Genomic DNA, 27,055 nt, shown 5'->3' with positions numbered 1-27,055 from the left:
ACTTCTGTAAGTTACAGTGCCCGTGTTTTACCATAGCAACATTTCCCTGGTGAAGTCCCCCAGACAGCAGGGAAGGGAAGGAACCAAAAAAACAGGATGGGTTCCAAAAGGGGGATAAGGAAAGGACACCATTGACCACTGAAATCTGCCCAGAAAAACCTGGCCTATGCCTAAAGGATTGTTTCAGAGTCTACCACTCATCCATGGAGTCTTAATTTTATCCTTTATGCTTACCGTAATGTTACCACCTTATATCTCTCCGATTTAGCCTGCATCACTTACATATTCACTTTTCACCAACCACTTCAAATTCATTTCTGTAAAACACCTGTGCTTCTATATTCTTTGACAAATGTTTCTAAATTCTGTAAGACACCTGTTTAATGAAAAGTGCCCTTTCAACCCCTTAAAGTTTTCGTACGGGGGTGCACTTTCCAAAATGGGGTCACTTCTTGGTGGTTTCATCCATCTGGGGACCTCAGGTTTTTTTTTTTAATGCGACATGGCACCAGAAACCCATATCTGCAAATTCTGGCCCACAAAATCTGTATTTTGCAGTTTGCCTTCTGAGCCCTGCTGTATAGCCATTCAGCAGGACAGGAGCACAAATCAGGTGTTGCCATAATCAGGAGAAAATGGGTAACACATGGTGGGGTGCACTTTCTCCTGTTTACAGCGTGTTTCTAAGTTCTATGAAATACCTATTGGGCCAAACTAGTCATTACACCCCCTGAAATATTCCTTGCGGGTGTAGTTTCCAAAATGGGGTCAATTTTTTGGAGTTTCCCCTCTCGGGGTGCATCAGGCGGTCTTCAAATGCAATATGGTACCTGAAAATTATTCCTGCGAAATCTGCACTCTAAAATCTACTCGGAAGCCACTTCCCTTGTGCGCCCTGCAATTTGCCCATACAGTAGTTTACGACAACATATGGGATGTTTCTGTAAATTGCATAATAAGCATAAAATTGTGTTTTGTTTGTCTGTTAACCTTTGCTGTGTTACAGTAAAAAAGGAATAAAATGGAAAATCTGCAAAAAAAAAGGGACATTCTTGCGTAGCACCTTAAAGGCGCTTTTTCCAATAGTATGCAAGCACGTCCACCGCTGATGGATTACAGGGTGGTCGTAACCATGGAAACAAGCAGAGTATAATGTGATGGAAAAACGAATCCAGCCAGCAAAGGAGGCAATATCCATAACAATACATTAGTAAGTGGCTTGTATTAACTTTCTCTACATAATAAATTGCATTTGCTAAAGTGACAACCCCTTTAAGGGTTAACAAAGTTAGTAAAATCAGATTTGAATAACTTGATGGGTGTAGTTTCTAAAATGGGTCGTTTATTGGCACTTTTTATTATGTAAACCCCCAAAAGAGACTTCATAACTGGGGTTTTGGAAAAATCTAAAATTCAAAGCCATCTAACATCCTAAAAAGTTGAATTAGTCTTACTGGTAATTCCTTTTTCGCGAATCCTCCATGACGGCACCTTACTTGGAGATTATCCTCCTCCTCTAACCAGGCACGGACAAGAAGGTTCAAAAGGGCCCGTCTCCTCACTTCTCTTCAGTGTCTTCTGGACTTGACAGGCCCTAAACTTACACACTCATTCATGACCTTCACCAGTGACTTAACTATTCTTTGTTATACATATTAAATCGCATACATATAACTCTAGACCAATTATTTAATTTCATAACAATTATTTTTTTTTTGTGGGGGATGGGGGATAAAAGCGGTGCTGTCATGGAGGATTCGCGAAAAAGGAATTACAGGTAACACTAATTCAACTTTTCCCCTCCCCTCCATGACGGCACCTTACTTGGAGAACTAACAGATTAATAAAATAGGGAGGGACTACTGCTTGTAAAACTTCCCTACCGTAGGATAGGTCTCTTTTAGAAACAATATCTATCCTATAGTGTTTTACAAAAGGTATGAGGACTCGACCTGCAGATTTGATCCAAGGAAGCGGATGCTTCTTCTGCCCATGAAGTCGATAGTGTCTTTGGGTGTAGAACCGGCCCTTGACTCCATGGTTCCTCCGTGGGCATTTTTGCCAGGAGAGGAAACCAAGATCTCCTCGGCCAATTGGGTACAATTAGAATTACATTGGTCCTCTCTTATTTTTCTGAGTACCCTTGGAATCAGAGGCAGAGGTGGGAAGCAATATGCCAGTTGGAATTTCCAAGGAAGAGCCAGTGCATCCGCCCCTGCACTCCTCGGATCCCTTGGATCTAGGGAAAAACAAGTTGGTAATTTCGAATTCATCTTGTTTGCAAATAAGTCTATCTGGGGAAGACCCTATTTTTGTGTTAAAGGGCTTCTGTCACCCCCCAAAAGTCATTTTTCATTTTTGGGCTAATTAAAATCCTTATAGTGCGATTATTCAATATATTAGGGCTCTTACTTTTTTCTGTGGCTTAGTTTCTTTAAAAACCGCACTTTTATAATATGTTAATTACCTTGCTACCAGCAAGTAGGGCGGTTACTTGCTGGTAGCCGCGCATCCTCCTTTAAAAAAAACGCCCCCTCCCCCTGTTGATTGCCAGGGCCAGCGAGCGCTCTCCTCCTCCGGCTGGCCCTGTCTGCAATTCAAATCCCACGCCTGCGCCTTACGGGTCTTCATTCGGCACAGGCGATCTGAGAGAAGGACGCTCGCTTCCTCAGCACTTCCTCAGTGCGCCTGCGCCGATGACGTCTTCTCTTTCGGGTTTAGAGGTGTCATCGTTTGCCTTATTGAGTGGGATTTTTGCTTTCTGAATTGTTTTACTTGGGACTGGATTTTTGCGACCTTCTCTACTGGTAAGAAGCATTTTTGGCTCACTGAGTCTATGAGAATTCCCAAAAAGACTATTTTTTGCGTGGGAACTAAGTGAGACTTCTCCCGATTTAAAATCCAACCCAGTTCCTCCAGGTTGTCTATCGTTTTGGATAGATTGGTTTCTAGGTCTTTCTGGGAGTCCCCCACTATCAAAAGGTCGTCCAGGTATGGAACTATCATTACTTTCTCCGAGGGGTTATCATCTCTAGCATAATTTTCGTAAACAGCCTGGGGGCAGTTGTTATCCCAAAACGGCAGTGCTTGAAATTGAAAATGTTTTAGATGCCCTTGGACCCACACCGCTATTCTCAAAAATTGCTGTGACTCTGGATGAATGGGTATGTGAAAATACGCATCTTTTAAATCTACGGATGCTAGAAACGCCCCTTCTTGTAAAACTTTGACCGTGGTTTTTATAGATTCCATCTTGAATTTTTCGTACTTTATGGACTTGTTCAGCATTTTCATATTTATGATAAGACACATTTTCCCGTTCGGCTTTCTTACCAAAAAAAAACCTGGAACAGCCCAGACCGACTTGATTCGTCGGTACCGGAACAAGAACGTTCATCTGAACTAGCAGTTCGATTTCTTGCTCCATGTAAAGCTGAAGATGTTCCGAGCTTTGAACTGGAGTCTGAACAAAAAGAGAAGAGGGACTTTTGAAAAAGGGAATACTGTACCCTTCGTGGAGGTTATTTAATAACCAGCGGCTGCATGAGTATTTTTCCGAGCACTCCACAAATTTTCCCAGTCTTCCCCCCCACTACTCAGAATGGGGAGAGAACCTAAAACGCTTCCCTTTCTGTTTTCCCGATCTCCAGTTTTCTGTTTTACTCATTTTGTTTTGAAAACTACCCTTCCTTTGGGGACGAAAAAAATGAGTTTTTCTTTTCTTTTTATCCTCCGGGAAACTCTTTTTGGAATCAGAGGCTTTCTCAAGAATTTTATCTAAGTCCTGCCCAAAGAGAAGATTACCATAAAACGGGATGTTGCATAATTTTGCCTTGGAGCCTGTGTCTCCAGACCAAGCTTTTAACCAAAGTGCCCTTCTAGAGTTGTTAGCTAGAGAGAATCCGCTAACAGCCTAATCCGTCAGCCTAACGGAATCCGCTGTTGTGTCTGACAAAAAAATCTACAGCTTTTAATAAGAGAGGGAAGGAGTCTGCAAAGTTTTCGTATGGGGTATTGGATTTTCGTAATGCTTCCAGTTGTACCAGCCAACTTTTTAGGGATCTAGCTACGGATGTGGCCGCGATATTAGTTTTAAATAAAGCCACGGCCGCATCCCAGGTTCTTCTAAGGTTAGCATCCTCCTTTTTATCCATTGGGTCACGTAATGACCCGTATCTTCAAACGGTAAGGAAGAACCCTTAGCCAGTTTGGAGAGTGATACATCAATTTTAGGACAACTTAAGAACAGGGATAATTCTTCTTCGTCGAAGGGTAGCCTTTTCCTAATTGTTCTGGGTAGGAGAACTTTCCTGTCTGGATTTTTCCACTCCCTCAAAATAAGAGACTGCAGATTTTTGTGTACCGGGAATACTCTCTTTTTCTTGGTTTCTAATACTGAAAACATTCTATACTGGGCGGATCTATGTATTTTTTTTTCTTTCATTTCCATGGTATCCCTGACCGCTTTTAATAAATCGTTTATATCGTCAGATGAAAATAAGTAATTTTTTAAATCGCCGTCAGAGTCAGAATTACTACTACTCTCATCGCTTGCAGCCTTACATACTCGCGCCCGGCATCTTCTCTTCCTGTGCATACAGAGCGCGAGTATGTAAGGATGGCGGGCACATGCGCAGTAGTGAGACTGTAGCCGGCTGAGTGTACGAGCCGGAGCCGGGATCGCGCTACAGCAGCCCTTTACTGCGCATGCGGGCTGAGAGCGAGGTCCCAGCACTGAAATGCGGCGTGTCAATCAAGGCGGCGAGAGGCCGGAAAAGCAGGATTGGAGACGCCTAGGCCGCTGCCCCCTTAACTTCAAGCCTGACTTGAAACACGGGGCAGCGGCTGATTAAAACATCGATTTCTCAGTGACGATAAATGCAGGAAAAGGACGAAAAAGTGCTATAGGACACAACTATGTAGCACTATAAGGTACTGTTAACAGCTTAATAGGTGATTTTTTGGTGACAGGTTCCCTTTAATGCTGTATATAAAAGAAATACGAAAACCACAGGAATGCACCAACTTTTGCATACAAGTGTTGGGAATTATATAACATATACCGGTAATTACAATATATGATTTTCCAATACAATCTGCAATCCTAATTAAAAATAAGTTCCTAAATATAATATTTTGCATTAACTAATGCCACTTTCAGAGGGGTATAATATGGGTGTTTCATTGCTCCTGTTTTATGGACACCTGAACCTCCTGTGGTTCCTTGGAAAATCAGTTAAGAACCACAGGATGTTCCGGTGTTGTGCCCATAAAAATTCCCTGGTACCAGTCTGAAAAGTGGCTAAATACTGTTTTTAATTCTTAATAAAAACAAAAAACTCTATGGTAACTGTAAGCAATGATTTTTGGTATGTTAAGACAGTGGATGAAAATCTTCTCCTTTTGACAGAAATAAATTATATCCCTCTCTGAAATATTTTATATTCATGTAGATTGTAAGCCCTCACGGACAGGGCCCTCTCTCCTTCTGTAAGAGTTTGTAACTTGTCTTGTTTATGATTAGTGCAATTGTCTGTATTATGCATGTATACCTCCTCTGATATGTACAGCGCTATGGAATGAATGGTGCTTTAATAATAAATAATAATAATAATAATAATATTCCTCTCTAGTGGTAGTTGTTATAACCAGAGGCAGCACTACATTTTTTCCGGCAGAGTAAAAATACTTGTCTTAGCATTTTTTTTTACAGTGCCTTTTTATTAAAAGTTTTTTGTAACACCACATGACAGAGCCACTTAGGAAATACTGCAGAGGAACTCGAATATCACAGAAGACAGTAATATAACTAGATGATATGCAACAGAGGTCCCCCAATATGGCATAAGTCTCTTCCCTTTACAAAAATAAACATGGATCTACCGATCACCAAACCCAGCTCTAGTCCCACAAGAGGAAAGAATACACTAGTTGCAGATCATATTAAAAGGGTTTTCCGACACGTTAATACTGATGACGTGGATAGGTTATCAGTACCTGATCAGAGTGGGTCCGACACCAGAGACCCCCCCAGATCAGTGTTTGAAAAGGAACCAGTGCTCCTTTGAGTGCCACGGCCTTCTCTGTGCTCACCAAGCTCAGCGCCGTACATTGTACAGTGGCTGTGCTTGGTATCGCAGCTCAGCACTATTCACTTCTATAGGGCTCAGTTGCACCTAGGCCATGTCACCAATGAATGTGTCGTCATAAGGCCTAGAAAAATCTGGAGAAGGCCGCGGCGCTACTGCGCTACCCATCTTATTAAAGATATACCACAAGCTCACAGACTAATTTCCCTTTTGGACCCATTAGCTATAGAGAGAGTGCACCGCATGGGGCCTCCAAAAGTCAATGCAACAGCCAGGACCCGCCCAGTTATAGCATGGTACCATAACTGGACTATCAAGGAACAAGTTCGGAGAGTGTATACACGGATTCCTGCCCTGGTGGAGGGCGGTCAGAAGATATTAATATTCCAGGACTTCTCCATGCAGGTCACACAAAAGAGAAATGTGTTTCTTCAAATGTGTAAACATCTCCATGACCAAAACGCCCTCTTTCAACTACTATACCAAGCTAAGTTGAAGTTCATAGAAAATGATCAATCGTGCTATTTTCTCCAAGCTGCAAATGATAATCACCTGCTGAGTCTACCAAGAGGGGGGTTGTGTCATGAACCCTTCTCCTACATGTGTTCTTTTTTGCCTTACTTCAGGCCTCAAGTATAGAAGAGGCCCTAGGATCCCTGTAATGTTTTTGATGTGTTGAGGGTTACTATGGTTAATTAGCCATCTTGCTTGTTTTCCCTTCTCTCTTTTTAGAGCGTTCTGTTTGATGCACAAACCCCCACACCTCCTTCTCACGCCAAAAATCCTCTTGCTGGCTAGGAGGAAAGGTCGGTGGTGACAATACCTACTACTAATGATTTATATCACATGCGCTGATACAGGATGAGTACCTCACAAACTAATCTTCAGATGTCAGGACACTCACCTCTCTAAAACTCTTAACATTGAATGTGTCAGGCTTCAATATACCTGAGAAACATAGACAAATCCTTTCTCATTTTAACAGATTAAAAGCAGATATCATTTTCCTACAAGAAAAACATTGGAAGCACAATCATTCTGTCCCACTACAGGTTTGCTGGCTACACCCTCCAACAGTAGCCACGTATTCTACTAAAGATAGAGGTGTAGCGGTATCCTTCAGACAAGGCCTGCCATATTCCATACAAGAACAACACATTGATAGTGGGGGACAATTCATATACTTGCAATTGCTTATTAGGGAGTACCAATTCACACTGATGAACATATATGCTCCAAATCAGCCCAACCAGGAATTTTACTCCTTTTCACAAAAACTTGATTTTATTAGGAGACTTTAACATACGTAGCTCTTCATCCATATCTAGACCAGTCTATCTCCAGAGACTCTCATTATACAGGGTGGCCCACGGAAAAGTAGCCCGTCTCCAGCGACAGTATGACAAGATGAACGAGCAAGTGGATTTTTTTTTAATTATCCACAAGTCACAAAAGATATGGAAAGTGGTCCCCGTTCACATCTATGCATCTTTGGGAACGTCAGAATTATGTTGGCTGATACTGTTTGCAGCTCTTCAACAGTGATGCTGCGGATAGTGTTTAGGATGTTTTCCTTGTGTTCATCCAGGGGATGTGGATAGTTAGCATACATTTTCTGTTTTAAATTTCCCCACAAATCGCATGTATGCCATTATGGGGAACATGGTGCCATAACCCTTTACTCACAGTACACTCCTCCACAAAGAGCTGCAAGCAGTATCAACCAACTTAATCCGATGTACCCAAAAATGCATAGACGTGAACGCGGACAACTTTCAGCATCTTTTGTAACTTGTGGGTGATTAAAAAGAAACAATCCACTTCTACATTCATCTTGTCATACTATTGCTTGAGGCAAGCTACTTTTTGTGGGCCACCCTATATCACTAATGTGTTATTTTCCAAATTTTTGAAGCAACTGTATCTTTGTGACCCTTAGAGGCTATCTGATCCCACAGCTAGGGAATATACACTGTACTTATTACTCCTCTCCCCATAGTTATTTTTTTTTTAATCGATCTGACACTATGTCAGATCATTTATTCCATGATGTATTAGATCCGGGTATCCATCCATGATTGTCTCAGACCACACTCCAGTCTCCCTCAATCCAAGCAATTCCCTGCAACGCACATTTACACGGCTTTGGAGGTTTCCCAAATATCTTTCAGAATTAGATGATTTTAAATCTTTCTTAAGGATTCATTTGGCTACTTTCCAATCTGATAATCTGTTTCATAAGGATGATATAATGCTATTGTGGCTACCTCCAAGTTGTAATGAGTGGACCTATAATGAATTATGTAGCAAATATTCGTAAACAAAGATGAAATTCCAGACCCTTCACACAGCAGTGCTGGCAGCCCAGAAGGCCCGTGCCCAATACCCTTCCCCAGCTACGAAAGATACATATATTGAAGCTAAATCCCTTTTAGATACCTTTCTGCATTGCAGGGCACACAGTCCAGATAGATTTTCTCAAAACAAATACTACCAATGAGGAAATAGCCATCATCATGTAGGCCCCTTCTTAAACTTTGTGATCCTGACACCCAGAGAGAGCCTATACATCCCACAGAAATAGAAGGTGTGCTTTAAAAATATTTTGAGGACCTATACAGGGATGATCCAACAAATCAGTCCAATATAGAGTCTTTTTTAGATTCTCATGCTCTCGCTGCCTCCTATAAAACGGCAAGGCCCCTGGCCCTGACTGCTTCCTAGCAGCTAATAAAATTTTGCGGTCAGATATTGTTCCCCTCTTTACTTGCCTTTACAGTATAAGGCCTCATGCACACGGCCGTTGTTTGGGTCCGCATCCGAGCCGCCGTTTTGGCGGCTCGGATGCGGACCCATTCACTTTAATGGGGCCGCAAAAGATGCAGACAGCACTCCGGGTGCTGTCCGCATACGTTGCTCCGTTCCGCGGCCCCGCAAAAAAAATATAACATTTCCTATTCTTGTCCGCAAAACGGACAAGAATAGGCAGTTATATCAATGGCTTTTTTACGGATCCGCGGTTTGCGGACTGCAAAAAACGGCACGGTCGTGTGCATGTAGCCTAATTCACTTTATAAACATCAAACTAGGGCAAATCGCTTTATGGAATATCATACAATTACTTACAAAACCGCAAAAATATTCAACCCTCCCTCAGTCATACAGACTGATTTCACTACTGAAGTAGGACTATAAATTTATTTCCAAGATTATAGCTAATAGACTATAATTCTTCCTTCTACCATCAATGCATTTCAATTGAGTTGCGTAACTAACCGTATGTCACGACGGACGTGCACTCAGACTAACAGATAAACCACCAACCAGGCTCTAGGCGAGAGACAGGGGAAGGGTCACCTCCTAGCTAATCCCTGACCTCTCTCCCTGCACTGCTCAGCCCCCATGCAGACCTTGGTGGTAGGTATGATGTGTCCCCGTGCCTGGGCTGAAACACCCTAAATTCCCTGAGATGGTGAAGAGGGGAAATAGGAGCAGCCTGCTCGCACAGAACCTGGATGGGAGAGATGACACAAAACAATCAAACTTGAAACCACACTTATCTTTCTGAGCTGGAACAGACAACCTTTCTTCCTAGCTTCCAAGACCAAAGTGATTCCTATAATCCGCTCAGAGCACTGGGATGGAGTGCTATTTAAACTAATGACCCCACCCAGTGCACCTGATGAGAGGCGGATCCAGCACGGCTCCAAAACAAAACACTAAACTCGTGCTGCTATTCTGGCCGACCTCCGCACATAGTCAGGGCGGGGCATTACACCGTTACTTCACTAGAAAGTTGTTGTAGCTACCGTATCAACAAACCATTTGGATCACAGCTCTCTATGCTACTTAGCCTAGAAGCTGAAAATATGTTTGACGAGGTTTCATTGCCCTTCTTACTATCTACCCTTAAAAGAAGGGGGTTTAGCCCTACCTTAACCCTACACCACAATCGGTTATTTAACACCTCAGATTCCACGTTCAATAGCGATCGCGGTATCTGTAAGGTTAGGCAGATGGATGCGGTTCCCTCTGCCTTCCAATCGGAGCCCCTGCAGTGAAATTGCAGTCACTATGACAGCCTGGGGTCTGCAGTAGCTTCCCAGGCATGTCATGTTAATCTGCCAGTGAAGCTGTGCATGGCTCAGCAGGCATAGTGGCAGAATCCGAGTCACCATAATAGTTGTTCAGTTCAGGGTGTGTTCAGTGAAACTCACACCATTTTGCAAGCAAGTTCAGTGAGTTTTGTCTGCAATTGCATTCAGTTTTTTCTGCGTGGGTGCAATGCGTTTTGATGCGTTTTTCATGCGCGTGATAAAAAACTGAAGGGTTACAAACAACCGCTCTTAGTAACCATCAGTAAAAAACGCATTGCATTTAGAATTGCCTCTGGATGCAATGCATTTATCCCTGAAGCCCCATTCACTTCGATGAAAAACGCTGAATATAGAACATGCTGTGTTTTTCACGCAACACAGAACTGATGCATGAAAAAACGCATTGAAATGAATGGGTCAGGATTCAGTGCGGGTGCTGTCATGTATCGCACCCGAGCAAAAAACTTGCTCGTGTAAAAGGGGGCTAAAAGCTATGTAAAAAGTAAAATATATATATATATATATATATATATATATATATATATATACAGTACAGACCAAAAGTTTGGACACACCTTCTCATTCAAGAGTTTTCTTTATTTTCATGACTATGAAAATTGTAGATTCACACTGAAGGCATCAAAACTATGAATTAACACATGTGGAATTATATACAGTCAGGTCCATAAATATTGGGACATCGACACAATTCTAACATTTTTGCCTCTATACACCACCACAATGGATTTGAAATGAAACAAACAAGATGTGCTTTAACTGCAGAATGTCAGCTTAAATTTGAGGGTATTTACATCCAAATCAGGTGAACGGTGTAGGAATTACAACAGTTTGCATATGTGCCTCCCACTTGTTAAGGAACCAAATCTAATGGGACAGAATAATAATCATAAATCAAACTTTCACTATTTAATACTTGGTTGCAAATCCTTTGCAGTCAATTACAGCCTGAAGTCTGGAACGCATAGACATCACCAGACGCTGGGTTTCATCCCTGGTGATGCTCTGCCAGGCCTCTACTGCAACTGTCTTCAGTTCCTGCTTGTTCTTGGGGCATTTTCCCTTCAGTTTTGTCTTCAGCAAGTGAAATGCATGCTCAATCGGATTCAGGTCAGGTGATTGACTTAGCCATTGCATAACATTCTACTTCTTTCCCTTAAAACTCTTTGGTTGCTTTTGCAGTATGCTTTGGGTAATTTTGGGTCATAAATGGGTCATAATGGGTCAAAATGGGTCATTTTGGGTCATAAATATCTCGTCAAAAGACAACTTTTCCCTTTTTTTTTTATACAAAGTTGGCTTTTGACCGAGATATTTATCTCACCCAGCATGGGTATATGTAAAATGACACCCCAAAACACATTGCCCAACTTCTCCTGAGTACGGCGACACCAGATGTGTGACACTTTTTTGCAGCCTAGGTGGGCAAAGGGGCCCACATTCCAAAGAGCACCTTTAGGATTTTTACAGGTCATTTTTTACACATTTTGATTTCAAACTACTTACCACACATAAGGGCCCCTAGAATGCCAGGGCAGTATAACTACCCCACAAGTGACCCCATTTTGGAAAGAAGACACCCCAAGGTATTTCGTGATGGGCATAGTGAGTTCATGGAAGTTTTTATTTTTTGTCACAAGTTAGTGGAATATGAGACTTTGTAAGGAAAAAAAACCCCCAAAAAAATCATCATTTTCCGCTAACTTGTGACAAAAAATAAAAAGTTCTATGAACTCACTATGCCCATCAGCGAATACCTTAGGGTGTCTACTTTCCGAAATGGGGTCATTTGTGGGGTTTTTCTACTGTCTGGGCATTGTAGAACCTCAGGAAACATGACAGGTGCTCAGAAAGTCAGAGCTGCTTCAAAAACCGGAAATTCACATTTTTGTACCATAGTTTGTAAACGCTATAGCTTTTACCCAAACCATTTTTTTTTTTTACCCAAACATTTTTATTTTATCAGACATGTAGAAAAATAAATTTAGAGAAAAATTTATATATGGATGTCGTTTTTTTTTTAAAGAATTATAACTGAAAGTGAAAAATGTCATTTTTTTGCAACAAAAAAAAACCGGTAAATTTCGATTAATAACAAAAAAAGAAAAAATGTCAGCAGCAATGAAATACCACCAAATGAAAGCTCTATTAGTGAGAAGAAAAGGAGGTAAAATTCATTTGGGTGGTAAGTTGCATGACTGAGCAATAAACCGCTAAAGTTGTGGAGTGCCGATTTGTAAAAAAGGGCCTGGTCACTAGGGGGGTATAAATCTGTGGTCCTTAAGTGGTTAAGAATGTTCCAAACAGTTGTTTTGGCCACGCCTAATGTTTTTGCTATCTCTTTGATGGGTTTGTTGTGTTTTTCTTAGCCTAATGATGGCTTGCTTCACTGATGGTGACAGCTCTTTGGATCTCATCTTGAGAGCTGACCGAAACTGATTCCAAATGCAAATAGCACACTTTAAATGAACTCTGGACCTTTATCTGCTCATTGTAATTGGGATAATGAGGGAATAACACACACCTGGCCATGGAACAGCTGAGAAGCCAAGTGTCCCATTACTTTTGGTCCATTAACAAGTGGGATGCACATATGCAAACTGTTGTAATTCCTACACCGTTCACCTGATTTGGATGTAAATACCCTCATATTAAAGCTGACAGTCTGCCGTTAAAGCACATCTTGTTTGTTTCATTTCAAATCCATTGTGGTGGTGTATCGAGCCAAAAATGTGAATTGTGTCGATGTCCCAATATTTATGGACCTGACTGTCCATAACAAACAAGTGTGAAACAACTAAAAATATGTCATATTCTAGGTTCTTCAAAGTAGCCACCTTTTGCTTTGATTACTGCTTTGCACACTCTTGGCATTCTCTTGATGAACTTCAAGAGGTAGTCCCCTGAAATGGTTTTCACTTCACAGGTGTGCCCTGTCAGGTTTAATAAGTGGGAAGAGAAAGGAAAAAGAGGAAGTTTATTCAAACACTCAAGGATCTGGATAGGAAATCCCCCGAGTGTCTGAAAGTAGGCGCCAACAGTGGTGGTAACTTGAGTCTGAGTAGCGCAAGGAAGGCAGCCCAAAAAGTGTCCAGTGAAGGCACTCAATGTAAATTTCGAAAAACACAAGGGAGGGGATCAAAAAAGAAGGGTAATGGGGGAACGTACAAAAGGCGCCAAACAGAGCGAAAAAATATGGTATCCTGGTGCTATAGTACTAGCATATTATACAGATAGGTAAAAAACTTTAAATAAAATAAAATAGTGTACAAAGTTAGTTTGAGACCGATATGCAGGTAAAGTAAAATGAAAAAGTAAAATGAGGTCCCTGTTTGCGGTTTACGCAGAAGGTAGAAGGCAAAGGTTAAAAACAAGGAATAAAATGGATGAGAAAACATCCAGTGAGGCACTTACTTCACTGGGGGGTCGTCAGCAGGATAAGCATAAAACACCTGTGACGATTCCCCCCTGGCCAGGATCGTGTGTAGAGTCTCAGTGAATGATGCCAGCAAGGCAGTGTGCTTCTGATCAAATCACCTTTATTAGAAGTTATGTGGCTCAACGCGTTTCGGGGATCAAGATTTCCCCTTCATCAGGAGCAAGTGGCTAGCTGATGAAGGGGAAATCTTGATCCCCGAAACGCGTTGAGCCACATATCTTCTAATAAAGGTGATTTGATTCTAATAAAGGTGATTTGATCAGAAGCACACTGCCTTGCTGGCATCATTCACTGAGACTCTACATACGATCCTGGCAAGGGGGGAATCGTCACAGGTGTTTTATGCTTATCCTGCTGACGACCCCCCAGTGAAGTAAGTGCCTCCCTGGATGTTTTCTCATCTATTTTATTCCTTGTTTTTAACCTTTGTTTTTAACCTTTGCCTTCTACCTTCTGCGTAAACCGCAAACAGGGACCTCATTTTACTTTTTCATTTTACTTTACCTGCATATCGGTCTCAAACTAACTTTGTACACTATTTTATTTAAAGTTTTTTTACCTATCTGTATAATATGCGAGTACTATAGCACCAGGATACCATATTCTTGACCTATTTTTAGTTCATTTTTTCGCTCGGTTTGGCGCCTTTTGTACGTTCCCCCATTACCCTTATTTTTTGATCCCCTCCCTTGTGTTATTCGAGGTTTAATAAGTGGGATTTCATGCCTTATAAATGGGGTTGGGACCATAAGTTGCGTTGAGGAGAAGTCAGGTGGATACACAGCTGATAGTCCTACTGAATAGACTGTTAGAATTTGTATTATGGCAAGAAAAAAGCAGCTAAGTAAAGAAAAACGAGTGGCCATCATTACTTTAAGAAATGAAGGTCAGTCAGTCAGCCGAAAAATTGGGAAAACTTTGAAAGTAAGGGCTATTTGACCATGAAGGAGAGTGATGGGGTGCTGCGCCAGATGACCTGGCCTCCACAGTCACCGGACCTGAACCCAATCGAGATGGTTTGGGGTGAGCTGGACCGCAGAGTGAAGGCAAAAGGGCCAACAAGTGCTAAGCATCTCTGAGAACTCCTTCAAGACTGTTGGAAGACCATTTCAGGGGACTACCTCTTGAAGCTCATCAAGAGAATGCCAAGAGTGTGCAAAGCAGTAATCAAAGCAAAAAGGTGGCTACTTTGAAGAACCTAGAATATGACATATTTTCAGTTTTTTCACACTTGTTTGTTATGTATATAATTCCACATGTGTTAATTCATAGTTTTGATGCCTTCATAGTCATGAAATAAAGAAAACTCTTTGAATGAGAAGGTGTGTCCAAACTTTTGGTCTGTACTGTATATCAAAAGTTAAAATCACCCCTCTCCTAATTTTACAAATAAAAAAAAACCACACAATTTAAAAAAATAAATAAACATAATAGGTATCGAACTATTAAAATATAAAAATATTTTTCCTGCATGATGTACACCATAAAAGAAAAAAAAGAAAAAAAACAAGTGATTCGCCAATTTTTGGTTACCTTATGCCCCCAAAAAATGGAATAACTAATCAAAAAGTTGTATATACCACAAAAATGGTACTAATAAAAACTACAGATCAGCCACAAAAAAACAAGCTCTTATACAGCTCTGTAGACTGAACTACAAAAAAGTTATGGCTGTCAGAATGGTGATATAAAGGAAATCTTGATTCTTTCAAAGGTTTTTATTGTTTTTAAAAGTAGTAAAAAAAATATACAAAGTTTGCAGTGCCATAACCATACTGAGACGCAGAATAAGAAAGTCAGTTCATTTTTAGCGCACTGTGAACACAGTAATATTAATAAAAAAAATTTAAAAAAACCTTGTCGGAATTGTGATTTCATCCCACAAAGCCTTTTTTTTTTTTTTTTTCCAATAGTGCCATTAAAGAATACAACTTATCCCACAAAAAATAGGCCACCATATGGCTATATGAATGGAAAATTAAAAAGGTTATGGCTATTGGAAAGTGGAGAGGGAAATACAAAAATGGAAAAACAAAAAACTATTTTTTCCTGCAATACAGCAAGGGTTAACAGCAAAACAAACCTCAATATCGATTACCTTAATTCTGCAGTTTGGAGAAAAACCCCATATGTGGTTGTAAAATGCTGCATGGGAAAACTGCAGGACTCAGAATAGAGGGTGCGCACATGGTTTTGTAGGGCAGATTTTCCTGGAATGGTTTTCAGGTGCAATGTCATATTTGAAGAGGCCCTGAGGTACCCCTATAGCAGAAACCGCCAAAAAGTGACCCATTTCGCATCAAGCTTCCTCAGGGGATGAGGAATCCCCTGAGGAAGCTTGATGCGAAACATACGTCGGGGTTGGAGCCACACTGGTCGGTATTCACTTGTTTTATTTATTCCCTAGTGGACTGTCCTTATGTGATCTATTTATGCTATGTGTACTTCGTGAAAAAGGTTGTACCTGAACTCCCTAAAAATACATCCCATTATTACCTTTTGTTATTTGATAGGTACTAAGCACTTTATTTGTGGGAGTAAGCGGTATGTAATAACAGAGAGGGAAGAGCTAATTCGTCCACGCCCAGTCCAATCTTGGGATCGCTTATTAGGGTCACATGCCCAGTGTGTCTCTTTTCATTGTATATGTAAGTCGCTGTTATTGACTTTTTAACATTATGGATGATGAACTAATAAAGTATATGTATTTTTAATTTAACTAGCACTTTATAAGTGCATAAAATAAATAAAAATTTGGTTGTAAACTGCTGTATAGGCACACGGCAGGGCTCAGAAGACAAGGCATGCCATATGGTTTTTGGAGAGCAGATTTCGCTGGAATGTTTTTTGGGCATTATATCAAATTTAAAGGCACACTATTTAACAATTTATTGAGGGGTGTACTGACCATTTTGACCGCATAGGTGTTTCACAGAATTTAGAAATACTTGGCTGTGAAAATGAAAATTTTCATTTCTTCCAATAAAATGTTTCATAAGCTCCCCATTTTTCATTTTTACAAGGGGTAACAGGAGAAAAAGAACCACAAATTTTGTTAAGCATTTTCTCCTGAACACGGCAACACCCCATATGTAGTAGTAAATTGTTGTTTGGTCCCATGGCAGGAATCAGAAGAGAAGGAGTTTTTAAGAGCACATTTTGTGGAATGGTTTACGGGCGCCATGTTGCTATTGATCAGTCTCTGGAGACCAGTACAGCCATTTTCTGACAACCACGCAGTTTATTTTTCGCTCAACAGAGCTTTATCATTGGTTCTATTTTGGGGTAAATATGACTTTTTGATCGCTTTTTATTTTGCTTTTTGGGAAGCTGGATAAAGAAAAGGTGGCAACTCTGCCATTGCTTTTCGGGTTTTGTTATTGTGGTGAACACTGCAATTTTTTATATATTTATATAATTTAATTTTTTTAACATTTTACCACTTTTACACAAATCATTTTGATTTTTCTTTTTTCTCAGAGCCATTATTTTTTTTTTTTCTGCCAAACGTCTTTTGTGGGGACTTATTTTTGCACTGGCACCATTTTGGGGTACATTGTACTTTCTGATCGCTCGCTATTACACTTTTTGTAAGGCAAGGTGAAAAAAAAAAGTGTTAATTACTCTTACCGATAATTGGATTTTCCAATATCCACCCCAACGGCACTGACAGGAGGGTGATCCCCGCCTACAGGACAGGAAACAACACAGAAGCTCAACTTTAAAAGGGGCCTCCTCCTCTTACCTAATCAGTAAATGACAAAGTACACGGTAGTGATGCAAAAAAAAATTATAAAAATTATATTAAAATTAATCCAACCGGAATACAAAGAGAAATGTAATCATAAATCCAAGGAAAACCCCCAGTGCAGTTGGAAAATCCAATTACCGGTAAGAGTAATTAACCCTTTTCCCCAGCGCCTTCCCAACGGCACTGACAGGAGGAATAACAGAGTCTTCCCTAGGGTGGGATTACGGCAGAAAGAATGCTGCACCCAAAGGATAAATCCTGTTTATGTAAGACAGTTAAAGAAAGTCATTGGATTTGCCCAAACAGCTGCTTTACAAATCTCCTCAATTGAGATGACCGCATTTTCCGCCCAAGAGGGCGACATAGCCAAGAGAGATTGCCTGCTTTATCCATCTTGTCATGGTGGCTTTATTGGCTGCCTGACCCTTGTTAGGCCCCTGAAACTGAAGGAGGAGGTGATCCAATTTTCTATCTTCCTCCCAGATCTTTAAGTAAGTAATTACACAACGTCTCACATCCAGTTTATGAAAGCGCCTCTCCAGGTGATGGACAGAATGATGGTAAATTGATCTCCTGATTACAGTAAAATCTGGATACCACCTTCGGAAGGAAGGATGGACAATGCTTTAGGATTATCCTGTCATCTAGGATCCTGAGATAGGGAGGACAGCACGAGAAGGCTTGTATTTTCCCCACCCTTCTTGCCGTTGTTATGGCCAGGAAGAAGGTAGTTTTTAAGGTCAGAAGTTTGAGGGAAATATGTTCAATCGGTTCAAATTGAGAACTCATCAGTACCGAAAGGACTAGATTCAAGTCCCAAGGTGGGATGGTAGAGTGTAACCTGGGGAAATCTCTGGTTGCTCCCTTGATGAAATTGCCTGATCAAAGGATGGTCAGATAGGTTTGTCTCTAGAAAAATTGTTAATGCAGAGATTTGAACTTTAAGGGTGGATGGCTTGAGCCCCTAGTTCAAACCTGCCTGTAGAAAGTCCAGAATATAGAACAGAGAAAACAAAAACCGTAACCCGTGAGGTGATAGAAACGACACTGGGGAGGAGAAGGATGAGCGCCAAACTTCCAATCTGTGATGATTATATATATATATATATATATATATATATATATATATATATAGATATATATAGATATAGAGGTGATAAATACGTAAAAACAAGTAATAAGAGCTTTAGAGCTTTTCCACTCACTTCACAAGGGGGGTCACCTCCAGGATAAACTCAAGACACCTGGGGTGATACCCCCCTGATCCGAGGTCGTTCGTAGAATGGTAGAGATCCAGGTAAGTGGACCAAATCTGCGGTGAAGATGGAAACAGCAGGCGGATCCTTAACTTCATGAAATCTCTCTTTATTGAGAATAAAACAAGCTCAACGCGTTTCGGGGGTCCATGTAATATCCCCCTTCCTCAGGAGCAGATAGATAAGGTGAGTAGTTGTCTACATATATACCAAATCAAAACAAATCGAAAATCGGCGCCAAAGTCTTGTGGGCGTGGCTACGGAAGTGACATCACACACAGTAACCTCAAGGGTGTGAAAATCAATCTATATCAGTTTTACAGCAGTCCCTTTGGGGGACAAATGATGTTGCAAGAAACCAATAATATCTAAATCAAACATAGGAGATAAAAATATATATAAGAATTCTGAACTTAATTCGGTAGCTGCCGGAAAAAAACGGATGTGACGTCAGTGGAACGCATAGAATTTGCATAAAGGTGTTCCAGAATGTCCAGAATGACAGGGATGTTGACTGAGGAACTTTGCTGGATCTTGTTACCTGAAAACAAAAGGAAAGCCTTCCACGTTCTGTAATTGATCTTGGAGGTTATAACTTTCTGCCTTTTAGCAGGGTGGAGATTACAGGGTCAGAGAGCCCTTTCTGCCTCAGATTCTCCATGCTATCAACTTTAACTGAGAGACCCCTGGATGGTGCACTTGTCCCTGTTGCAGAAGTCCCGGAAATACTGGAAGAGTCCAGCAAATCCCCTGCGATAGTCTGAGTAAGAGGGGAAACCATGCCCTTTTGGGCCAACAGGGAGCAATCATGATTACCTGAGGGTCCTCTTCCGCCACTTTCATCACAGTTCTCGGAATCAGGTTGAACGCATATAAGAGACCCTTTGGCCAAGGGCAAGATAGGGCATGCACTATTTCTGGACCGTCCAGGGGAGATGGGGAACAAAATCTCTCTACTTTCCTGTTCATCCGATCTGCGAATAAATCCAGAACTGGAACACCCCACATCTCGGTAACTTGAAGGAAGACATTGGGATATAGAGTCCATTCTCCCTCTTTTAGAGTCCGACGCTTGAGGAAGTCACCATATTGCTGCTTCCTTTTAAGTGTACTGCCGTTAGAGAGGACAGGTGTTTCTCTGAAAAGAGAAAGATATCCCTCAATGTTGCTGCCAGTGATCTGCTCCGGGTGCCCCCCTGCCTGTTCAAATAAGTCAGATGAGTCAGAGTCTATGTCAGAAGCAATCTCCCTCCCCTTCATCCAAATCCAACCCGAATAACTGGGAGCTCTGGGATTTTTAAGACGTAGAGGCTTGCAGTGAGGAGGGAGGTAACCTAAACTCGACTGCTGCATTCACCTCTTATCGAATCATACTCCGCATGGAGTCTAAGAAGGAAGGAGATTCTTCAGCCACCACTTTTTCAGCACATCTGGGGCAAAGTGATTTTTTGGCTTTTGACATAAATGACTTCTTGCGATTAGAATCAGACCCGGGTGCCTTGGAGGTGAAGGTGTCTCTACCCTACAATTTTAAGAAAAAAAATAAGAATAGGGTTCAGAAGCTTTCCAAAAAAGCACACCAACACCAGGCACCCATGTGGATAATAGGCGTAACCCCATACATCAATCTGCCCAAATCAGGAGAGGAGGCTGATGGTGCTTGCGGACACATCTAGAGGCTTGCAGGCGGTATCCAATTCCACAGGAGCCGACATTTCCAGGAAGGGAACAGCATGAGTCACTGCACACAGATCCGCTCTCCATGACGGCCGCGATTCAGAGCGAGACTTCCAGCATGCCGGGGGCTGCCTTGAACAGGACTTACGCTGAAGGTACAGGGAAGGGAGGCCACACGTCCCCGGTCCACTGCAACGGCCCTCCCCCAAACGGGGGGCAAAGACCAGGCCGTGCGGAGGAATCTTCTGCGAACCTGCACACACAGGTAGGAGCCTCTACCCTGTCCAGGACAGGAAACAACACTAATTAGGTAAGGGGAGGAGGCCCCTTTTAAAGTTGAGCTTCTGTGTTGTTTCCTGTCCCGGAGGCGGCAATCACCCTACTGTCATTGCTGTTGGGGAGGGGGGGGTCAGAGAATTATTATTATATTTTTTTTACAGCATTCACCTGACAGCGTAGATCATGTGAAATTTTTATATAGCTGGTGGTTACGGGCGATACCTGATATGTCTATTTTTTTTTCTTTTTTGCAATCTCAGGCATTTTTATAAATTTTTCTGCAAATTGTCTTGAGTGGGGGCTCAATTTTTGCAGGATTAGTTGATGTTTTCATTCGTACCATTTAGGGGTACTTTTTGATCACTCGCTATTACGCTTTTTGTAAGGCAAGGTGACATAAAATGGCTGTTTTGACATGGTTTTTTAAAATTTGTTTACAGCATTCACTTGACTGGGTAGACCATTAGACAGTTTTATAGAGCAGGTGATTACGGAGGCGATGCCTAATATGTCTATTTATTTATTTGCAATCAGAAAAATAAAATAAATAAATAAAATCATTTAAAAAAATAAAATAAGGTATTTTTGTGTTGCCATATTCTGAGAGGAATATGTGTAGGGGCTCATTTTCTGAGGGATGAGGTGACGTTTTCAGTGGTACTTTTTGATTGCTCGCTACTACGCTTTTTTGTAACGCAAAGGGATTGAAAAATGGCTATTTTGCCATTGTTTTTATTCATTTTATTTTACGGCGTTCATCTGACAGGGTAGATCATGTGATATTTTTATAGAGCCGGTCATTATGGATGCTGCAATACCTAATACAGTATGTCTATTTTTTAAATTGTGCATAGCTTGATGAGGGAAAACACCAACTCTTTTTTACCTTTTTATCTTTGTCCCACTGCAGCACATTAATTTTTGCGGGTCTGATCATCTCTACAATGCATTACAATACAGTGTGTATTGTAATGCATTGACTGTCAGTGTAATACACTGACAGCGCGCCTATAAGACCCAGCAAGGGGGATGGGTCTCACAGGCTTCCGTAGAAGGCAAGCATGGGGACCTCCCTCTGCAAACCCTGTGCTTGCATCTGTGTTTTCACCTATGCCGACGAATTCAGCAGGGGCTCAGCTGCCAGGAACAGCTGGGCTTCTGCGTTGATCTATCGGAAGCAGTTTCTGCACCCACCCAATCAGTGCACTGTACATGTATGACTGCTGTCGGGAAGGGGTTAAAGGAGTACTAAACCAAAAGTACAAAGAAGAACATATAACACATATGTATATGTTTCTGGGCGTCTGGACTGTAATACCATCAGAAAACAATACATTCAGTCTCTCCCTACCCTAAAATGGACAATGGACTGCACTGAAACACAGTGCTAACCAAAATGTGATGGATTATACTTGGTGTCCATTTTATCCATCTTATCACTATACCTATCACTATGTGGAAATTCTAGGTGTCACATTATTTAGGGGTTTTTGGGTGGTATCTATTATGTCACATACTTCCTAGGGGCTTCTGGCTCAGGGACTGGATTCTCTTCCTTCACTTCCATCTTTACTTCTACAGGGGCTGTCTCTTCTCTGGTACGAGGACCTCGCCGTCTGGAGCCAGTTGATGACCTAAAAAAAGAATTGTGGAAAAATCAAAGAGGGTAGTAAAATGATACATTTTTGGCCATGCAAAGTATAATTATTGCATTAACACTATGCAAGTAGAAGAAAGAGATCATCAGTGAGGCCACTAAACTGTGGTCATCATTTACATACGCTCTTAAAGGGAATCTTTCAGCTTCAAAACGACCCCCAGACTAGTATGAGAGGGTATAGTGTAAGTGTCGGAGAGTCCGGTAATGTAATTTTTATCTTCATACTCGCTTGCATTCAGACACTGTGCTCCAAGAAACCAGCCGTAAAATGCATTGAGAGGACTCCCATGATCACTTACATTTTCAGGTTTAGATAACAGAAAGAAAACAAATCAAGCAAATGAAAAACGTATGCCTCTCTGATACTGATTAAACATGAATAGCTCCTAGATGGCACTAGTACCAAACACAAAACAAACAATGCAGTATAAATCCATGTTCTCACAGGTTCACAGCACCTGCTCCTTTCCCCAGGTTGCCCCCATCTGACAGGTTCACACTTTTTTTTGTAGAGCTCACCAAAGTGGTTGCTAAGTCCCCTAACTCTGGCAATCCAAACCCTATTACTATATTTTGACCAAAAGAGAGATATATCTCTGTCTCTTCTAAATTAACTCCCTGGTTGCCTCAGATAGAGGACACTACAGATCTAGAAGAAATGTAGATTCCATCCACAACTTTTCCAATTGGCCTGCCACTGTACCTACACTGAGCAAAAATATAAACGCAACACTTTTGGTTTTGCTCCCATTTTGCATGAGCTGAACTCAAAGATCTGAAACATTTTTTACATACACAAAAGACCCATTACTCCCAAATACTGTTCACAAATCTGTCTAAATCTGTGTTCGTGAGCACTTCTCCTATGTGTGTGCCTTAGACTGCCCACAATAAAAGAGCACTCTGAAATGTGCAGTTTGATCACACAGCACAATGCCACATATGTCGCAACATTTGAGGGCGCGTGCAATTGGCATGCTGACTGCAGGAATGTCTACCAGAGCTGTTGCCCGTGCAATGAATGTTCATTTCATTTCTCTACCATAAGCAGTCCCCAAAGGCGTTTCAGAGAATTTGGCAGTACATCCGGCCTCACAACCGCAGACCACGTGTAACCACACCAGCCCAGGACCTCCACATCCAGCATGTTCACCTCCATGATCGTCTGAGACAAGCCACCGAGACAGCTGCAGCAACAATCGATTTGCATAACCAAAGAATTTCTGCACAAACTGTCAGAAACCATCTCAGGGAAGCTTATCTACAAGCTTGTCGTCCTCATCGGGTCTAGACCTGACTGCAGTTCGTCGTCGTAACCGACTTGAGTGGGCAAATGCTCACATTCGATGGCGCCTGGCACGTTAGAGAGGCGTTCTGTTCATGGATGAGTCACGGTATTTACTGCTCATGGCAGACAGCATGTGTGGCGTCGTGTGGGTGAGCGGTTTGCTGACGTCAACGTTGTGGATCAAGTGGCCCATGGTGGCGGTGGAGTTATGGTATGGGCAGGCGTATGTTATGGACAACAAACACGGGTGCATTTTATTGATGGCATTTTGAATGCACAGAGATACCGTGACAAGATCCTGAGGCCCATTGTTGTGCCATTCATCCACGACCATCACCTCATGTTGCAGCATGATAATGAGCGGCCCCGTATTGCAAGGATCTGTACACAATTCCTGGAAGCTGAAGACATCCCAGTTCTTGCATGGCCAGCATACTCACCGAACATGTTACCCATTGAGCATGTTTGGGATGCTCTGGATCGGCGTTCCTGCCAATATTCTGCAACTTCGCACAGCTATTGAAGAGGAGTGGACCAACATTCCACAGGCCACAATCAACAACCCGATCAACTCTATGCGACGGAGATGTGTTGCACTGTGTGAAGCAAATGGTGGCCACACCAGATACTGACTGTGCACATTTCAGAGTGGTCTTTTATTGTGGGCAGTCTAAGGCACACCTGTGCAATATTTATGCTGTCTTATCAGCACCTTGATATGCCACACCTGTGAGATGGGATGGTTTATCTCGGCAAAGAAGAAGTGCTCATTAACACAGATTTAGACAGATTTGTGAACAATATTTGAGAGTAATGGGTCGTTTGTGTATGTAGAAAATGTTTCAGATCTTTGAGTTCAGCTCATGCAAAATGGGAGCAAAACCAAAAGTGTTGCGTTTATATTTTTGCTCAGTGTAAATAGGAAAATAAAAACCTCACACTGTTCTTAGATAGACTTCAACTCTGTTATGTTGGTGGGATTTTTCCTACGATTTACTCATTTCAGGTCCTTTCACAATATTTTTATTGGATTAAGGTCAGAACTTTGACTTGGCTATCCCAAAACTATGTAGATACTTTGCGCCGCAATCTGCAACTTTACCCCCACTCACTCCAGATGTAAAAAAGGGTGTGTAAGGGTATTTTTAAGTACTGATTGGTTCTGTTCCCTTTAATTTTGTCTTTTTAATAATACTTTTAGTATTCTGTGTAAGGATATTCCTTGTAATTCCCTATAATGGTAGTACCCACCCCCCATTGTGCTGATAAGACCACATCCCTGAGTGATCTCACACTGGAGGAGGGGCTGATGGGAATAACTGTGGTCTGCACCGACAATTAGGGTGGACTCTAGTTCATCCTTCGTAGGATGTAAGAATTCCTTTGACCTATCTCTTGTACACCCTGGGGTGTCGGGCATGTGTTACAAAGAGGTAAACAGCTATGTGTTATAGCATGGCCGACCGGATCCCTACACTATATTGCAGGTTTGCATAATGATGTTTATTTACTTTTTATTATTCTGTATGTGATTTGTTTGTGTTCTCTTATATTTAATCCCACTTCGTAAATATAGTTATTCACTCTCATAAGCTTATTCATAAGCTTATTCATTCTCAAATCCTTTAAATTCACATTACAATTGGGCTATTATATTAGTTATCAAAAAGTGTAATAAAAAAGAAAATATTTTAAAAAATATTAAAGAGTAACTAAACCTTTATAAAAACTTTTAATATGTTGTCCCTAATACAACTATCTCTAATATACTTTATTAATCAATTTTCTAATTTGACTACATTTTTCCCTGCCTAAAGCGCACCATTCACTGTGCGTTTAAAACTTTTTTCTCTGAACACTGCTAATAGCTCAGCGGTGTACCAAGTACATTTTATCAATGGGGCCGCAGCAGCACTGCAAGTACGGGCAGGAGCGCACATTGCTGCTCCTGCCTGTGCTCCCTGGACAATTACTAACTCTTGGCATAGCACATGGGTACCCTGTACCCATGTACTATGCCAGGATTAGCTGAGCGGAGTGGGCTCCTGCTTCTGCCTGATCCGCTAAGCTGAGAGAATTGTAATGCTCTTTAAATTAATTTTCAGCTGAGAAACACCTGTGAATTACATATGACACACATAGGGAAAAAACTGAGACACAGACCCATTACGGATACTTCACAGATGATACACAAGTGCTTTTTTTTTTATGGATGTGAAACTGACACGGAAGCGTGGACGAGGCCTAAGGCTGCTTACCAAATTGAGTGTTGCAAGCAGGCACAATGTTCTTTTTAATGCATTTTGTGCGTCAGGTTACTGCTACCGTCAGGTCTAATTTATCACTGTGCTTACTGCAGCAGCAGCAAGGGTGGGTTCACATCACATTTTATGCCTCCGTTTGACGTATACGTTACAAAAAAACTATACAAAACGCAGCACACCACGTTCTTGAATCCTGCAGAGTCCGGTAAAAAAAAATGTATACTTTTTTTTTTTTACAATGGTAAGAGAAAGGTACCCTTTTTTTTACAATGGAACTCTATGGTGAACGGATGCCACTGTATGGCATCAGTGTGAGGCATCTGTTTAACGTTTTTGTATACGTTAAAAGGATGGGAAAAACATTATGTAAACCCACCCTTACAGTGACAATAGTGGCCCTAAAACAGAGTGGGGAAAGGGGGCAGCAGCAATGGCAATAAGACTGTGTTCTCATAACTGTGTATTTTTACGTTCTTCTGATCCGTCAAGCCTGTATTTTGAGCATCCATAAAGCCTCTTTCAGATTGTCAGTATTTGATCAGTAATCGTAAGCCAAAACCAGGACTGGGATCAAAACAGAGATAAAATGTAATAGAAGAATTTGCATCTCTTCTGTGTTTTGGACCCACCCCTGCTTTTGGCTTACAAATACGGACGCAAAATACTGACTACTCAATTTGCATCCGTTTTGGCCATTTACATCTCAAATCATTTTTTTTTTAAATGGCCTCTTTCACCTGGTCAGTTTTTTGCACCAGTATTTGAGTGGGTTCCAAACAGAGATAAAATGTAATGGAAATATTTGCATCTCATCTGTGTCTTGAACCCCACTCCGGCTTTAGGACTTAGGCTACTTTCACACTGGCGTCGGGGCTCCGCTTGTGAGCTCTGTTTGAAGGCTCTCACAAGCGGCCCCGAACTGATCCGTCCAGCCCTAATGCATTCTGAGTGGATGCAGATCCGCGCAGAATGCATCAGTCTGGCAGCGTTCAGCCTCCGCTCCGCTCAGCAGGCGGACAACCGAACGCTGCTTGCAGCGTTCGGGTGTCCGCCTAGCCGTGCGGAGGCAAACGGATCCGTCAAGACTTACAATGTAAGTCAATGGGGACAGATCCGTTTGAAGTTGACACAATATGGCTCAATTTTCAAACGGATCCGTCCCCCATTGACTTTCAATGTAAAGTCAAAACGGATCCGTTTGCATTATCATGAACAAAAAAAAATAATATATATTTTT

General features: G+C 41.5%; 1 protein-coding gene across 2 annotated transcripts in view; it reads right to left on the bottom strand.

Annotated features, from left to right (window-relative positions):
- The window catches only part of ZFP91 (ZFP91 zinc finger protein, atypical E3 ubiquitin ligase), a 273,314-nt gene that overhangs the window by 149,780 nt on the left and 96,479 nt on the right, over nucleotides 1-27,055 (bottom strand). For both annotated transcript variants that reach the window (XM_040438017.1, XM_040438016.1), the window contains one exon: nucleotides 22,124-22,240. In XM_040438017.1, coding sequence (XP_040293951.1) covers nucleotides 22,124-22,240 — 117 coding nt within the window. The remainder of the gene's footprint in view (nucleotides 1-22,123; nucleotides 22,241-27,055) is intronic.

This window comes from Bufo bufo, chromosome 6 (genome assembly GCF_905171765.1).
Source record: "Bufo bufo chromosome 6, aBufBuf1.1, whole genome shotgun sequence".
Taxonomy (NCBI): Eukaryota; Metazoa; Chordata; class Amphibia; order Anura; family Bufonidae; genus Bufo; species Bufo bufo.
The sequence above is the reverse complement of the archived record's forward strand: the minus strand, read 5'-3'. Positions and strand labels throughout refer to the sequence as shown.